We start from the raw sequence: 18316 nt of genomic DNA, 5'->3' as shown, positions 1-18316 counted from the left end.
ACACTGAAGTTCTAACACTTCTGCTTCCATCTGCATAATGTGGTTACTCACAGCCCAGATCCTGTTTAGATCAACTTCACAGTCATTTGTCCATTGACAATCATTTTAACGTTTCCTACCATTTACTTATGCATTGTGTACATGAACTTTAAATCACATATATACAGAGGTCAGAAGACAATTTGTAAGAGTCAGTTCTCTTTCTACAATGTGGGTTTACAGATCAAACTATGGTTGATATGCTTGGCAGCAAACTCCCTAACTGGCTAAGCCCCTTGACAACCTCCCTCCTCTGCCACCTGACTTTAATGGGGTACAGTTTGCATGTATAGAATAGAAGTTTCTTATCAAAAGTCCTAGCAAGCTATATGAAAGAATATCCAACTATGAGTTTACAACTAGCCACACCTGATTTCTTGGAAAAAGTGGTGTGTTGATCAGTATAAGTTAGTCCTTTGCATCTAAGACTGGATTTGGTGCTATGGTTTCATTCCCAGATGATGTATGATACCTTAGGCCAGCATTGCAGGATTTCATTTACAACCCTGCTTTCTCCTGTCTCCTTGATACAGTGCTTTGTCTCCAACACATGCTTATCCAATCTGTAGTCCCAGCTCTTCCTGGTGGACATTTTATTTTTAGTATTTGGATCCAAGGAACTTTTAGGCTGTGGGGACTGAAAAGTCTCCAACTCCTCCAATCTCTGGGTCAAGTAACCAATATCTTTATGTTTCCTGAACATTCTGGTGCTTTTTCCTAACTCCAGACTCTTTTGTAGCTCAGCTGGAGGAAAGTCCCCATATCCTCTGCAGAAGACATTTACCATCATTCAGAAACCAGTGACGTGGTAAAAATGTAGACTGGAGAAAGCAAATATTCTCTTCTGTTGAGGGAGTCAGGTACATATTCTGACAGACAGACAGACAGACAGACAGACAGGCAGGCAGGCACATGCATTGAGACACCACTCTACACCCATTTAGTATATTCATTGTTGGAAAAGGCATGAAACACCCCCATACACGATTGGAGGAGATTCAAAATGTTGTGCTTCCTTTGAAAGACACCGTGGCATTTTTCTTCAAAAAATTAAGCACACCATTGTCCCTTGACTGACAAATTCTGCTTTCAGGGCTTTCATAAAAGAAAATGAAATTACTGATTACAGGAAACAGCAAATAAACAACAACATCAAAAAATATCATGTTTCAAATAGTGGCTAGGAGCTTAACGGCATTAACAACAGTAATAAAACAATGGAAACTACTCAAAATCCAATCAGCTTGGTTGTGGATAAGAACACATTCATGTGTGACTGATGCTCATAGTCAAAGATGACACTTAAATCTCCAAGATTATTAATTAATCTATTAGTAACAGAACGAGTCAGCAATGATTTCTTTTCCATGATAGAATAGTCAGGGGCCTGTTGTTTCTAAATCTTAGACCATTTCCAAACTATTCCATCAGAAAGCAGTCACGTGGTTGCCAGGAACAGAGATCAGCAAGTGATTGACATAAATGAACACAGGGAACCTTTTTCCAGTGAAAGAAACACTCTCATACCTGAAGTGAAGTTAGTTGACTAGTTCATATTCTTTGTGAGTTAACCTGGCTATGTACAAACATCCAACAATTAAGTTTTTCAACAACAATACAGTAACTCAAAATCTAAAAACTTCTTTGCCAATGTCCAGTTCATTGGCAGAAATGCCATGGAAACCTCACAGTGATGTGTGCAGTTGGAGATGAATGATGTATTCAAGCCTAGTGGAAGTACCAGGCATAAGCCCTCCTGTAGGCAAGAAGAGTTCTTCCCTCTGTCAGCCCAACTGAAGCCTGTTGTTAAAACACACACACACACACACACACACACACACACACACACACATCTCTCTCTCTCTCTCTCTCTCTGTCTGTCTCTGTCTGTCTCTCTCTGTGTCTCTGTCTCTCTGTCTCTCTCTCTCTCTCTCTCTCTCTCTCTCTCTCTCTCTCTCCCCACCCTTCCTAGTGTGGAAGAGACATTATGAAAAGCATCACTTTAGTAATGTCCTAGGGTTGGCCATCAGATTATTATTGCATGAATCCTGCAAAAGGGAGAGTGGGAGAAAAACAGAGACAGAGACAGACTGACACACAGTCAGACAGATTCACAGAGATACAAACACTCACACATACACATTGACACAACCACCCCCAACACACACACATATACAGAGACACACACTGATCCACACATATATACAGACTCACACACAAACACAAACTCACAGCCATATCCTCAGACACACAAGGTCAGAGACAAACATATACAACACACACACACACACACACACACACACACACACACACACACACCATTATTACCATCATCGTTATCAGCTGTTCCAGGACTCATAAGAGAGCTGCTGGGAAAAATCACAGCTGTGTCCTGTACATAAATGTCCAACCTGTTGTAGCAAGGATCAGGAAATGAAGAGAATGAAAAACCAGCCAATAACCTAAAAATCCTGTATGCTCCAAGTCTTGATATTGGGTGAAGATAAGCAGTTGGCCACAAGGGCTTTGTTAAATCTTCTTTACCTCTGAAAAAGTCCTGCTTTAGATGCTGTGGATAACCAGTCCTGATTTTTTGTGCCTAAGAGTACATAAGGTGTCAGTGAAACACTCCTTCTTCCGCTCTCTCTCCCTCCCTCCCTCCTTCCCTCTCTGCCTCCCTCCCTCCCTCCCTCCCTCTGACCTCCCTCCCTCTGACCTCCCTCTCCCTCTCCCCTTCCCCTTAACCTCCCCCTCCCCCTCTCCCTCCTCCCGTCTCTCTCTGTGTGGTTTGTATGTGTTTTTTGTGTGTGTGTATGTGTGTATGTGTGTGTGTGTATGTGTGTGTGTGTATGTATGTGTGTGTATGTATGTGACTTCTACCAGCTCCCACCTCCAGGCATTCCCTGACCCCAAGGCACCACTTTCTGATACTTCAGAAGTTAACATACTTGATGAGTTGCAGGAAGAAAAGTTAAAAGCCCCAAATTGGCCTGGTGACCCTTCTGTTGCTGCCCTCCCTGATCTGACCCGTGTGAATCAGCATTTTGGGTGCCACATTTGTGAATGATTCCAAGGCCACAAAAGAGCAATTTTCAACATCTCTCTAAGCCCAAATGCTCATCTGTATCCTGTGACTTGCTGCCTACAAGCAAAGGCTGACCTTATCACTGATGACTGACACTTATTGTAACAGACAACAAATACTGAAATGGTCCTACTTAGAGCCTGGCTATGCCCACAAAGCTTTATCTTCTAAGAAAATCAATGAAATCTTGTGTGATCAGGTAAAATGTCTTTCTGGCTGTTAGCTAAAAGGCCATATTCTAGAACAGGAGCCATTGGAAGAACTCAAATTAGGTGAACACATTTTTTTTTCTTTTTCTGCTTTTCATTTTAGTTTTTGAGACAGAATATTATCTGTAGTCCAGACTCGCCTGCAATCTCAGCTCCTTGGGTTCTGGGTATACAGGTGTGACACAAAGCATTCAGCCAATGCATCTGCTCTAAGTAATCCTGGGCATCCTCTATAGGACTCTGACAATTTGATGTTCCCAAGTATGTTGCAGAATAGAGTGAGATGAGGGAGGGGATAGGATGCAACTCCATCCTTCTTACACTTGTCACTGACTCTAAGTCCAGGATTCCAAACAAAGAATGTCCCAAACAGTAGCCATGATTGAGTCAGGCAGATCTTGCTGCATGGAGAACCCTGGAGACCTTCTAGAGTCTGGTGACCCACAGCAGGGGTCACAGGTGAGGTGAGTTCAGTGGATTGGACTGGGAAGGCTTAGGAAGAGGTCAATGAAGTTTACACTATCAGATTGGAGAGACCCAGGAAGAGGTGTGGGTGTGCAGGGATCATCAACTGCAGCACACACTCAGGGCATAAAGCCATTCTGGCTCAACTTCTGATAAGGGCCTGAAAGTTGCTGACAGGCTCAGAGCACACATGCCATTTGCAGTGAAATCCATCCTGGCTTTCCTTCCCCAGGTTATGTGCATGTTGAAATGAACCCAGGGACTGCTAAGGTCAACTGAGGCATGGTGGGTGCACCAGGAACTTCTGTATACCCTAATAACTGTATACAGTGCACTGTTGAAGGATGTCAATCTGTTCTATCCTAGCTAGGCCTTGACACACTGACAGATACTTGACAACATGAATATATTATATTATCATCAAAAAGTCAAGTGGCACCTACAGCTATAAAAACACTGAGGAAAAAGATTCATTTTCTCCTTTATCCTCTGACTTGTAGGTCCAGCCTAACTCAGGTTGCCTCACTCTGGGCTGGCTCCTTAGTATGAGTGACCTCTTCTGGTATCCTTTGCTTGGCAGATGACTACTCTTTGTCTTTGGTTGTGTATTTTGGTCTATGTATTTTGCTTGGGGCATTTGGAGTCAATTATCTCTTTCCACAACGTGAGTTCTTAGGGTTGAACTTTGACCACCAGTTTGGAGGCAGGCACCCTTACTTGCCAAGTCATTTCACAGGCCCTGGTGAGGGAATTTAGAGACATGCATTTCTGACAATTTCTTCTGACATCTCTGTGAGTTACTCCCTCTCTGTAGTCTCAGCCCATGAGTCTGCAGAAGTTACCAGTTTTAACTAAGTTTCCCTATGTCTTCCTTAAGAGTCTTTCTCATGCATGAGGAGAGGGAGAATCAGGAGCCCATAAGCTACACCATTTGGCCAATTAGGAGGAAGTTATTCCACTGTTATAATAGATCTGTAGGCCCAAGTCTGTTTTCAATGAATAAGTGGCAGGAAACAGAATATTGGGACCTTTCTCAGACAGAAAGTTGTATTCCACATGGAGTATGTGGAAATTTTGCTGGGACAGGACAAAGTCATAGAACTTGAATTCACAAGTCAGAGGTTACAAGAACCAGAAGGCAACAGATGGGGCCAAGAGAAGTCAGCCATTCATGCATCACATTTACCCGTCTTGTAGGCACTGCAGGACTCCTACAGTCTTTCTAAGATACCATCAATCCTCTCTTCAATCCCAGAGTCACTGTGTTTGCAGCCCTTTCAAGAACAAGCCCACAGCAAGTGTTGGTATGGACAGGAGGCTGTGGAAAGCTGTTACTGGAAATATCAGGCAGTCTCCTCTAAGTAGATACATACAGAGGATGTCATAGGAGGAACATTGGATATAACTCTGAGAAAGGTGACATGGATAAAATGAATGTGCCAAGTACCCTGAAAACTGCTCTCTGATTTCAAGACTTAGAGTTTCCTGAGTCTACATTTGGGGACCCCATCTCAGTCATGTTATTTTTATCTACATCTGCCTCCCTGTAACAGCTCCCTGAGCTGTTTCATTGAAATGCACTGCAAACCTGGCTCCTCTGAAGAACTTATACCCCTACCCTCTCCATCTCCCTCCTGCATTATTCTCATGGCCAGCTCTTATGGAGAGTAGGAGTTCACAGTTCTTTACATACTCAAAAAGTTTAATGGGGACACTATGGTTCCAGTGTCTGGGACTAGCTAGGCTCTCAAAGCCTATATATTATAAGTCTGTAGATAGATGCTTCAGAATCATGAGGAAAGCAGGCAGGATACAATCAAGAATCCTGGAAAAGCTCCCAACTAGCCCAGCGTGAGTTTCTGCAGGGTGTGCAGGCATCAGTATCAGACAGTCTGTAGTTTGATCTGAGGATTTGTCTTGCTTCTATTGTTCCAGTCCCCAGAAGTCTTGGGTACCTATACCCTGGCACTGAAGATGGTCCTCCTTGGTGGTTTTGTTTCTTCTACAAAGGCATAGCCATGGTTGCTCTTGCTTCCTCCAAACAGCAAGGTCTTTTGCCCTTTCATTGTAGCTCCTCCAGTACACTTGTCTTAGTTTGGGTTTTATTGCTGTGAAGAAACACCATGACCACGTTAACTGTTATAAAGGACAACATTTAATTTGGGCTGGCTTACAGTTTCAGAAGTTTAGTCCATTATTTTTCATGGTGGAAAATATGGTGGCAAGCTGGCGGACAGGATGCTGGAAATGGAGCTGAGAGTTCTCCATCTTGATTTGCAGGTAGCAAGGAGAGATTGTGTGCCACAATGGACATAGGTTGAGCATAGGAAACCTCTAAGACTGCTCTTACAGTGACACACTTCCTCCAACAAGGCTACCTCTCCTAATAGCGTCACCATCAATGGGCCAAGCACTCAAACACATGAGTCTATGGGGACCATTCATATTCAAATCACCACAGCACTCTTGTCCCATTTGTGGTCCCAGCCCTTCATGGCAGACGTTATCTCTACTCTAAACTATTATGTGACCAGGGAATTCATGAGCTATGGGGCTGAGAGATTCCCCATTGCTTCAATCTCTGGCCCAAGAAACCAGCTCCTTCATTTTCTGTATATCTTGATGTTTTTTTTTTTCAAGACTGGACTCTGGAATCACACCTAATGGAAATCTCTCTGCCATTTATTGACCATCATTCAAAGGGTGATTATTGATGATTTCCCAAGAGAAAATGCCCCTTGGTGCATTTCTGTGAGTATGAGGTGTTTGTGAAATTTTCATTTACATATATACTCAGTTGACAGGAGGAAACCATATAGCTCCTCTGCAACTCACCCTCAACCACTTGAATGCTAATGGACGTGCCCAGACATGATTGTCATTTCTTAAAAATAAGAAACAACTATGGAACAGAAATCAATGAATCATTTTCAATGTCATTCATTAGTGACATTTAATTAACAGGTATAATAGGTGGAGATATTTTTAGTTGTTGGCAACTCTATTACCTCATTCAGGACATTTAGGAGTTTGTTGCAGAAGTTTCTATGCCTCATATTTATATATTAAAGACTGTAGTGGTTTGAATAAGCTTGACCAATGGGAAGTGTTACCATTAGGAGTTGTGGACTTCTTAGAGTACGTGTGGCCTTGTTGAAGGAAGCTTGGACATGTTTTGAGGTCCTATGCTTTGAGCCCTATTCTGAAAACCATGACCTGTGCCTGTATGCCCCATACTTTTCCTCAAGCAATTTAGACTACAGGTTTTATGTTAACATCTATGATCCCTTTGCTGTTGAGTTTTGTGCAAAGATTAGAGATAGAAATCCAGCATCATTACTCTGTGTATTGATGGATGTCCAGGTTTCCTAGTATAACTTGTAGAAGATGCTACCCTTCAGTTATGTTTTTGGTATCCTTGTGAAAGCAATGAGATGGCTATACACTTACGTCTGGCTCCCATATTCTATTCAATTAGCCTGTGTCTGTTTTGTGCCTTTGAACGCTGCTAAGACTACTATGGTTCTGTAATAGAACTTAAAACTTGGTGTGGTGATACTTCCAACCATGTTCTTTTTATTCAAGAATTATTGGCTATCCATAGTCTTTTTTACTTCATGAAAATTTTGTGATTGCTTTTTTTCTATATATGGAGGAAACATCCTGTAATTTCTTTATTGTACATTGAATTTGTAGATTGTTTTCAGATTATGTATTTCATTCTTGACTTCTTGAATCATGTTTTGATTCAACAGCATGTTGTTTAATCTTATGAGATTATATATGTTCCATTGTTTCTCTTGTTTTTTTTTATTTAATACCATTGCAATCAAATAAACAGAATGATTTCTTTTTCATTGAACCTCTAGTTCTTAAATTTCACTTTTTGTCCTAATACACACTACTTTATAGAAAATGTCAGGGGCTGCTGAGAAGAATGTATATTCTGAAATGTTTGAATGAAATGTTGTGTAGGAGGATTGTGGGTTTGATGAGGAATCCTGAACATTCTCCCTTTAGGTGAAGGAGGTCCTAACATATAGTGGGAAATTAATTAATCCTTACTTATATGACATCTCTGTAAGGGCAACTCACCTGTTTCAGGCCATAATGTAGACAGAGAGATATGTTAAAAATGTCCAAATCGGTGGTCAAAGGCTGCCATCAAGACTCCTAATGTCCTCAACTATCTGACTGCCCAATAAGTAGGATCTAAGATCTCCAAACCTCTAACTGGAGGTTTGGTCTTCATCACGGCTTCCTCAGAGTCTGTAACCTTTATCTGTATAGGAGGAAATTTATTTCTTTATTTCTTTAATTCTTTATTTATTGATTGATTATTTTGTGTACATAGGTCATTTGCCTGCAGGTATGTCTGTGCTCTGTGTGTAGAGCTTGTCACTTATTTCATTTTTTTACAAAGTGTAGGTATGGATCCATAGTGCTATACTTGTAATGGACATGGCTTCCTTGTATGATCAAACTTGGTGGCCATTGAGGACATGGTGGTGGTCATTATCCAGTACCATGTGGGTTTCCTGGGTTACTCTGGGTGAGCCCTGTGCTGGGCAGGGAACAGGGGCTTCAGATGAAATGGGATATCTCAGTGATTTCTGTCCCTGCCACTTCTCAGTACTGGAAACAAGTGCACCAAATGCAACTGGGGCTACCTGGACCAAATGGCCATCCTACGCTGGGTCCAGCAGAATATTACCCACTTTAGAGGCAACCCTGACTGGGTCACTATTTTTGATTGATCAGCTGGTGGTACAAGTGTGTCTTTACTTGTGTCTCCTGTGTCCTGAGGAGTCTTCCATGGTGCCATTATACAGAGTGGAATGGCCAGAATGCCTGGCCTCATCTCCCATTATGCTGAGGTGATTTACAATTCTCTCAAGCTCACCCTCCTATCTCACACTTAGAGCTCCTGGTTCTTTCTGCTCTGTAAAGACAATAGAAATCATAGAGGTACATGGGAATTCCCTTCTTCCTTCTTTCTTGCTGAAGACTTCAAGGGACAGAATCCATACTCCTCTGCCTCAAATAAGCTGAGTACTTACTCTGTCTCTGGGTTGGAACTTTGGCTAGTGGTAGAACACTCGCTTCATATGCATAGGGCCATGTGTTTGATCTCTAGTGGTGACAAAGTGGTCTTATTTCAAGGGGATGTCTCAGAGCTCTAGGTTCAGGGAGAGCCATGGAGTCCAGGTCCCCATATATGTCTCTATTTCTTCTCTCATCTCAGGCTTCTAAGGGCTTTTAGTTTAGGAAATCCATATTTCTAGTGTAAGAGTGTGATACAGATGAGGAAAGAGAGGAAATTATGCTCTAGGTATTCCTCAAACTACTCAGGTAGGTGGGGAGGACAGGGTCATGGTTTAACCAAGGCCCTTTCAAAGGCTCATGCCTCAGTCTTAGAATACACACACACACACACACATACACACACACACACCTCTAGCCATGTGATTCCAGACAATCTTAGGCCAAGATATCACAAAAGATGAGTCATGATGGGGCCAGGTAAGGACCTATATTTCCATACCTCCAGGTTCCTCCCTGTTTACTTCTGTTGGTTCCAGCACAGACGTAACATCTTCAGACATGTCAGGCTACCACACCACATGGACGTAGACCCTGGCAAGGATATTTGCTTTGTCTATGGATCTTACTTTTGTAGCAGCATATATGAGTCTTCCTTTTACACCCCCTTTCCATGAGCAGGATGGGGACCCAGATGAGCACTTGAGGAATGCCTGAGCTCACTGTCCAACTGAGGAAACAGAGGCTCTGATAGCTCAAGATGATGTGCTAGGATTAGATCTGAGCCCTTCCTAGTGCATGCTGGGCTTTCTGCCCTTATCTCCAGCCTGATGATGATCTTAGCCCCCCCCCCATTCAGCTGCCACATGCACAATCCCAGTTGTAGCCTAACTCCAGCACACAGGTTCCCCACCTGTCAAGATCCACTGTCCTCCCCATCCACCCCTTATTTGCCACCAGTAATGCCCAGGAAATGTTCATCAAGTAGAACCTGGGCAGATTACTCAGAGAGTAAGGACTGCCAACTCTGAAAAGTAACCTGAGTTTATTATCCAGGACCCACATGGTAAAAGGAGACAACTGACTCCCTCAAGTGTCCCTTTACTTCTATGTAAGTGCCATGACAAATGAATGCCCATAGAAGCATGTGCATGTGCACACGTATGCACATAAGTGAATTTGAATCATTAAACAATATTTCAAAAGTAGACAGATGACTGAAGTTTTCTTATAAGGATTTGACCATTAGAGAAGCCATGGTATAGAAGTGGATAGAGTGGATAGAAAAGGAAATGAAGACTTTTATGCAGAATTGCAGTGTTTCAGTAAAGCTATCGTGACCTAACACTGAGTCCTGACAGTGTACAGGAGCCTTGAGGGAGGGAGGGAGGAAAGAAGGAAGGAAAGAGGAGCCTAGCCCAGTGGAGGGTTAAAGAAGATGGGGGTACTTTGGGGTTCTCAAATCCACACTGTTATGAGAACTTTTATTCACTCTTTGAAAGTTTTTCCAGAATTATAATGAATAACACACAGATTGGTTTTCATACATGTCTGAAAGAGCAAATGTCTAATTTAGAAATGCTTATGTTCTTGTTCAAAAAAATAATTTACATAAAAGGACTTTGTAACTTAAGTATTACCCCATCTGCTTTCAAGCTCACACACCTTTCCTTACACAGGAGGCTACAGCTCTGCATGTTTGTCCTGAGAACTCTTTAGCTCCTGGATCTTCTGGGGCAGAGTCTTGGTCCAGAACTGCAGCCTTCTGGCCTTCAGGGCTCGGCCCACAGCAGGCTGGGTGTTCAGCTGCAGATACTGCTCATCTTGGTCCAACACAGGCCAGTAGGGTAGACCCTCACTGTTGGGGTTCCTGTGGATATGGCAGCCAGCAAGGAAGAGTGAAGGTCTCTCACCCAAAGCCTGATGCTCATATTTGTTGAAAGAAGTGGATAAGCAGACCAAGGGCCTCGGAGGACATATGGTCTAGTGTACTGATATAGATGAAAGTGTCACCTCCAGTGTCTACTGCATTTACAGAAAGGGCAGATGGCTAGTTTTGTGTTTTCCTCTCAGAGATATAATCTAAAGAAAAGTATCGCAATGGTGTGACTCACCCACCAAGTCTCTGGAATTAACATTAAATGACAGCTAGAAGGTGTCTGCCTTAGTGTGCCCAGGGCTGAAGACTATCATGTAATACAGGATCCATGTACACTAAAGGGGGCACATTAGACCTGACTTTAACAAGGTTGAGAATGGGAAGTATCCTCACCCATTTCTTGCAAAGTTGGTCCAGTACTTCATCATCCTCCTTTTTAACAGCTCTTCCTCATTAGTTAGTTCAACTGCAGACAGAAGGAGGACCAAGTGCTAGCCTCCTCATGCAGGTACCGACTCATGCTCTCCTACAGAGACTACAGCCCGAGGGAAAAACCTAGGCCTGGTTTTTACCCTCTTCCCTCCCACTTAGAATACAGGATTGATCAAAAGCCCTACTTGATGTTTCTCAGGTTCATTTCTACAATAGTTTGCTCTCATTCTTTTTAGTGCAAACCAAACTAGGAAGGGTTATTATTTTAACTCTAGGATATTTTAGGGGGAGGAGCATGGGTTGTTTTTTTTTTGTATAGCTCAGAAATGGGGAACACTTCTCCTGTTCCCTCCCAGACTCTCAAATTCCCAATTGGACAGAGAGCTCAATAATCCCTCAGGAATTCATTTGATGCTCCATTTAGCTCTAGGAAAACATGAAAGACTCACAATTCATGCCACCGAAAAAGGAGCCAAAAACAAATGGATGATCATCACCATGTTCTGCCTTCACATGAGATGGCCTGGCATGCTTGATGAAGCTGGGCAGATGCTGGAACTCATAGAAGTACACAGGAGCGTGGGAACCTGGCAGCGAGAACACATGTTGACATGATTTCTCATATGGAATTTATCTCCCTTATTTTTGGTGACAAGAAACCTTGCTCTACTGTTATCTGGAATCACAGTTGAGTGGTGAGATCCAGACTGGAGCACTGGACACAGGAAACCTTTGTTAAATAGAGACCCTGACATTCCCAGCTGAGGAGATGGTAAGACACTGAGGGTAAATAACATGTTTCCTCTTCTAGCCCTGGATAGGATGCCAGCCTTTACAATAGACATGAAGATTTAGTGGAGGAAAGCTGCCTGCCATAAGAGAACTAACCAAGCCATAGGCCTGGATTGGACATTGGAGAGTTTGCCTGGGTCCCAAAGATTGGAGCACCCCCTGTCCTTTCTCTTGTTCCAGATGTACTCACGATGGAAATGTGCCACTTGGAGAGCAGGGATCACAAACATGAAGTCCCCCAGCATGTCTCTGAACTGTGCTTGGAGCATCTCTGGGTCTTCAGTGTTCCCCATGTACTCTTCCATTAACAGTTCACTATATTCCAAAGGCAGCATCTATACCACAAAGAATCAGAAAGAATGATGACAGGCAGGCAGCAGCCTCTAAGTAAGGAATGTGGCCAAAAATAAAACGGGGTGTATGGGAAAAAGTAGAAGCTTTTCATTGATTTCCCACAGAAATACACACACACACACACACACACACACACACACACACACACTTTATTTCTGGGCATGTCATCTAGGTAAAATATACAGGAACCTTCTCTATCATGACAGGAGCCAAGGTCTCTCTCACCATCTTTGCTGCTGTGCTCTTCAGAACATCTGGCAGGGTATCTCTGTTTATCTTCTCTATGATACGGTCAAGGCCCATGTACTGGGAGGCAGAGGATAGTCTTAAGTATTGGATGGTTTAGAATTGCATTAAGGTATCTCTTATGTCACAATACCCACCATTTGAGTTTATGTTCTCAGGGGCTTAGAACTCCACCTCACCTTGGGGATTTGACAGCCACATTCATCTGATGTGATACCAATGATGCTGGGGACAGGATGAAAATCCTTAGAGGACAACAGCTCCAGAGGATGCTTGGGTAAGAACTTCCCATCCACTACTCCAGGGATCATCTTGAAGACCTACACAGTATTGATGGTCAGTGCTGAAGATCAATTATATAAATATTCTAATGCCCATGAATATCCACAGCAATTCCCTATATCCTATGTCATCCCCGGGTTCTATGCACACTCTAGGAGAAACTTGACATTATAAATAGTTCGTCTTGTTCTTTTTGCACACTGTACTGAAAGGACACCAAACCATGGAGATGAGTTAGCACATTTGAGTAGTAAGTAATGGTAATCTGACATTCTGTTCATAAGGTCCTCCAAGACACACAATTCTCCCAACCTGGTTAATAGCCAGGATCTCTTGTTTACTCTTGGCTCGCAGGCAGTGTATCAGGGCTTCTGAGTCTGGGGCCTCACATCCAGATAGGTTGGCTACTGTCTGTAAATGGAACAGGTAATGGTTAGCTCATCTTTCCTAGCAGGGAGCATAGTTTCTGTGATTCTACTAGAAGTTATTACCCCAAATACCACATCCTAGTGTTTGTTGTGTATGAACGGAGGAAGCAGAAGTTTTCACATTTTCTGTTGCTCAGAGGTGACAGCTGGGAAAGAACATTCAACCTGCAGATTGTTCTGTTGTTACTTTGGTGTCTGTCTGTGTGTGTGTGTGTGTGTGTGTGTGTGTGTGTGTGTGTGTATGTTGTTCATGGGTGACAATAGTTATGGTGTAGCACATTTTGCCCATGGTGGTCAGAGCACAGTCTCAGCTGTAACATGTCATGATATCCCTTGTTTGCATTTGTCTACACCAGCTTAGCTGGCCCTCTGACCTTCCCTGGAGTCTTCTGTCTTTGTTTTCTATACTTTCATAGGAACACTCAGGTCACTTATTGCCTCCATCAGCTTTGTATTGGTTCAGAGGATTTAAACTCGGATCCTCACACCTGCACAGCAAATATTTTTACCAGTTGGCTCTTTCCCTCAATTCATGTGTTCTTGTTAGATTTCTTTTTCTCAACTCAACACAATCCATGATCATCTGGAAAGAGGAATTTCAGCTGAAAAAAATAGCCTCTGTCAGATTGGTCCATAGGCAAACCTGTGCATTTTCCTGAGAAATGACTAATGCAGAAGAGCCCACTTCACTGTGGGCAGTGCCACCCATGGACAGGTGTTCTGGGTTGTATAAGAGGGAAACTGATGAAGCCACGGGTAACAAGCCAGTAAGCATGTTGCTCCTTTGCCTCTGACTAAGTTCTGGCCTCCAGGTACATGCCTGAGTGCATACTTTCCTCAAGATAGTTCATAAGATCTCAGCTGCAATAAACCTTTTCCTCCCAAAGGAGCTTTTGGTAATCATCCTTATCACAATGATAAGAAACCAACAGGGAAACCAAGCATAAGTGTTTTTGCTAATGACAGAAGCCACTGGATAAAGGTTTGCTATCATATAACATGCTCAGAATACATAAAATTCACTTAACCGAACAGCAAATCTCAAGAGGCAATGACGGTGGTAGCATTCTAGTGGCTGGTGTTCTTGAGGGCACATACCTTATAGATCCCCTCAGAAGTGTCAGAGATGATGTTCGGCAGCAGGGCCACTCCACTCTGCATAATGGCTCCATGAAAGAGTCCTTGGGACATTGGAGACACAACATGGGAAGACACACTTGTGCCTCCTGCTGATCCACCAAATATAGTGACCCTGTCATGGTTGCCTCCAAAGTAAATGATATTTTTCTGCACCCAGCGTAGAGCAGACACTTGGTCCAGGTATCCCCAGTTGCCTCTGGCATGCTTGTCTCCAGTGCTGAGAAGTAGCAGGAAGAAGAATTGTAAGGCTGCCCATGTACTACTTAGTCTCCATTACCCAGCCCAGTGCCAGGCTTACCTGAAGAAGCCAAGGATACCCAAGCGATACTGGATGGAGACAACTACTATTTCCTCAGTAGCTGCCAGTGTGGATCCATCATTCATGGAAGCCCACCCTCCAACCAGTCCACCACCATGGATCCATACCATCACCTGGAGACAGACACTCAGATGCCAGGAGGCCCATAGACATGTCAAGCTGTTCTAGACTGCCCACTAAGTTATCAACTGCTATGTTCTGTGCAGGTCGACCTATAAACAGATCTCTTCAGGATCTCAGGAAGTTAGCCACAGAAGAGGTGCTTTAGGCCTGTGAGCATGTTTCCATTCCTGCTTCCCCAACAGAAAATCTCAGCATGGATTAGACTCCAGATCTAAATTAAAGTCATTGTTATTCTCACACCCATCTAAATACAGCAAAAAAATGGAGTGTCTTCCTAAGTGACTTTCCTGATTGCTACTAAGAATTGGCTTCAGATTCCACTGGCCTAACACATAACTTGGTGCTAGAAATTTGGGTGATGTCAATATTCAGCCATTGTGCACTGTCCTGAGTTAGTGTGCCAAATTGATAGCATTCCTGGTTTAATCTAATACCTACACCCTCATACCTCCCAGAGCCCCAGGACTGTGAGTCACAAAAACACACACAGATACATACACACACACACACACACACACACACACACACACACACACACACACACTTAGGCAGCTGACCATGGGCTGATATAACTTTCTTCAACTCTGTAAGGTAAGACTACTAATCAGGATCTAAACTACAGTGGAGCTCAGAATTATTTTGTTCCTTCCCATCCACCAAAGGAATTAATGATCTGTTCCCAGTGGCCATAGCTTGACACTCACAGGCAGGTTAGAGCCCTCATGGGCATGGGCTGGTGTGTAGATGTTGAGATACAGGCAGTCCTCAGAAATAGGGATGAGAGGTATGTTCAGCTTCATCTCCTTCACAATCTCTGAATTCATCATATCAGTCTGCAGACACCTAGTGAAAATGGAAGACAGGAATTCCAAGGTATGTGGTGGTCAAATCAATATCTTAGTCTGAATTTTCTCTTAGGCACCCACAGCTACTTCTTTCCAAGATGGCTTGCTAACATGATTTTTCTCTAAAGTCCCTACCACAGTAGAGGCCACCAGTCCTGTGCAAATGGAAACAGAAACAAATTGTTTCATGGAGGTTGTGCCATACATAGTTATATTCTGGGGGGCTACTTTATGGAGACTTCTGATAGCTTCACTGAAAATTATGCGCTGTCTGTTCCAACATTTGATCCTTCTGTATATAAAATCTAAATTCTGGTGTGGTGGTTAGATTTAATTGTTGTCTTGACACACTGTAGAATCACCTGGGAAAAGAATCTTACTAAGAGATTGTCTTGATCTGGTTGGGAGATCAACATGCCAATGGAAAGTTATCTTGATAATGTTCTTTGCAATAGGAATACCTGCCTATGGGAGGAGGCACCATTCCCTAGGAAGGGGCTGCTGGATTGTGTAAGAATGGAGAAGGTAAGTGAAGGTTAGTAGGCATTCCGGTGACTTTAATCTCTGTTCCTCATTATGGATGTGATGCAAACAGCTTTCTTAAATTTCTGCCTCTGTAATTTCCCACCTATGGTTGATTATATGCTTGAACTGCCAGCCATAATAAAATATGACTTCAGTAATTTGCTATCTAAGGATATGTTATCATAGCAACAGAAATAAAACAAAGATATTGGGTCATGGGTTACTGTGCCCACATAGCAACTATAGGAATGAATGAACAATAGCATTTTATGTGATATTGAGATACTCTTAAGTTCGCTTCCAAGTACCAACAAGGTACCACCTTGTTATACATAATCTCCAGTTAGAAGCATGTGTACTTTTCCTTAGTGAATGACTCAGGGACAATGACTGATTACAAGGACAGTGAAGAATGGGCACAGTCTCTGCTCCTTACTGCAGTACCTTCAACTAACTCCCTACAGGTGCGAAGCTCTGACCCAACAGGCTAGCACCATTTTTCTACTGTAATTATTTGCATATTTGTCAGAAACATGCATTGGAGATGCCCCTCAGCACAGGCAGAAAACTGCTATAGAGCTGAGGTGGAAGAAGCACTTCACTGTGGTCTAGATCACAGGCCTAAAGTCCTCTGGGTCCCAGAACTTACATGGCCGGCTCTGAGGTTGCATCTCTTACACCACTCCATGGCTCAGGATCCTCAGGAGGTGCAAAGCGCAGTGGTCCTACAGGAGGCTTAGCAAAGGGAATTCCAAGGAAGGTGTGGACACCAGATTTAGTGTCCTTCACATGGACAAAGCTGCCTCTCACCTGGCCCGTGTGCGTGTTCCTGATGGGCCTGGCTGAGTCCTGGCCTGTAAGCAGAGAGATGTCATCAGCTGTCACCACATTTGGGAAGTTCTACCTTGTCATCACCATGAAACATGGGGGAGGTAAGTTGGGTTGTCTCAGTTCTGCAGTAGGATATGGAAATGAGAGCTTCTGGATCATCTAGGGACAGATACCTTGTCCAATGACCTTCTTGCAAACTGACAGGACCTTTCTATATTCAACAAAGTGACAGGCTCAGTGCCACTAAGCATTATGAAGGAATTATTGTCATTATCCAGGTTTGGTAGCATTTCTAGGTACAACCACAAACAGAGGAGGAACCTGTCCTGCTTGTTCTTCTGTCTCTGTTGCCTCCTAAGCATGTGCTAACCTCAGACATCTCTCACCCTTGTGTGCCTTTGTGGGACATTAGGAAGCACACATTCCTCATGCTGTTGTCTATCATTCGCCACCAGCTCCTTTTCCTTCCCCGTTGCCTTCCATCCCACAAGTTCAGCCTCTGATTCTACAGAACTGGGGCAGTTCTGACCCACGTCCCTTCTACTCACTAAGATAGTCTCACCATGTACTGTCTGGAGGAGAAGAAGGAGCCCATAGGCTACAACATACAGCCAATCAGGAAGGTTAGCAAATGGCATGGTTGAATCTCAGGCTTAAACCTGTGCTTCTCCAAGATGAGAGTCTCACAGCAGGAAACAGAACAGATCTGCCTGGCTCAGGCAGGAATTTGTACCTCTATGGTTGTAGGTGTGGACATTTGATTGGATGGTGCAAAGTTCTTATTGAAGAAGAACTGATAAGGCAGAAGCCACAGGAAGCCAATAGCCAGCAGGCAGGGCAAAGCCACTTCTGCAGTTTCTGCTCCTTTTCTGGCCTTCTGGAAAGAAACAGCATGGCATCTCAAGTCCTTCTGGAATGCCAGGATCTCTGAAATGCCATGGAAACCTCACAGTGATGTGTGCAGTGGGAGTTGAATGTTGCATTCAGGCCTAGTGGAAGTACCAGGCATAAGCCCTCCAGCAGGCAAGCAGAGTTCTTCCCTCTGTGAACCCAACTGAAGCCTGCTGTTAACACACACACACACACACACACACACACACACACACACACCTCTGTCTCTCTCTCTGTCTCTCTCTCTGTCTCTCTCTCTCTGTCTCTCTGTCTCCCTCTCTGTCTCTCTCTGTCTGTCTCTGTCTCTCTCTCTGTCTCTCTGTCTCTCTCTCTGTCTCTCTCTCTCTCTCTCTCTCTCTCTCTCTCTCTCTCTCTCTCTCTCTCTCTC

General features: G+C 43.5%; 1 protein-coding gene across 2 annotated transcripts in view; it reads right to left on the bottom strand.

Annotated features, from left to right (window-relative positions):
* Nucleotides 1–9869: 9869 nt before the first annotated feature.
* The window catches only part of LOC114630980 (pyrethroid hydrolase Ces2a-like), a 14659-nt gene continuing 6212 nt past the window's right edge, over nucleotides 9870–18316 (bottom strand). The window contains exons 1-12 of one of the 2 annotated variants that reach the window (XM_028779303.1): nucleotides 17600–17722; nucleotides 16856–17060; nucleotides 15541–15679; nucleotides 14693–14826; nucleotides 14353–14611; nucleotides 13139–13237; nucleotides 12724–12864; nucleotides 12524–12604; nucleotides 12135–12279; nucleotides 11602–11739; nucleotides 11114–11186; nucleotides 9870–10711 (exon numbers count right to left, since the gene is read on the bottom strand). In XM_028779303.1, coding sequence (XP_028635136.1) covers nucleotides 10525–10711; nucleotides 11114–11186; nucleotides 11602–11739; nucleotides 12135–12279; nucleotides 12524–12604; nucleotides 12724–12864; nucleotides 13139–13237; nucleotides 14353–14611; nucleotides 14693–14826; nucleotides 15541–15679; nucleotides 16856–17060; nucleotides 17600–17675 — 1677 coding nt within the window. In that variant the 5' untranslated portion in view covers nucleotides 17676–17722 and the 3' untranslated portion in view covers nucleotides 9870–10524. Of the gene's footprint in view, nucleotides 10712–11113; nucleotides 11187–11601; nucleotides 11740–12134; nucleotides 12280–12523; nucleotides 12605–12723; nucleotides 12865–13138; nucleotides 13238–14352; nucleotides 14612–14692; nucleotides 14827–15540; nucleotides 15680–16855; nucleotides 17061–17599; nucleotides 17723–18316 lie in introns of those variants that run through there. The other variant, XM_028779304.1, reaches the window with a different exon arrangement.

Source organism: Grammomys surdaster, unplaced genomic scaffold (assembly GCF_004785775.1).
Source record: "Grammomys surdaster isolate TR1022 unplaced genomic scaffold, NIH_TR_1.0 349, whole genome shotgun sequence".
NCBI classification, from domain to species: Eukaryota; Metazoa; Chordata; class Mammalia; order Rodentia; family Muridae; genus Grammomys; species Grammomys surdaster.
The sequence above is the reverse complement of the archived record's forward strand: the minus strand, read 5'-3'. Positions and strand labels throughout refer to the sequence as shown.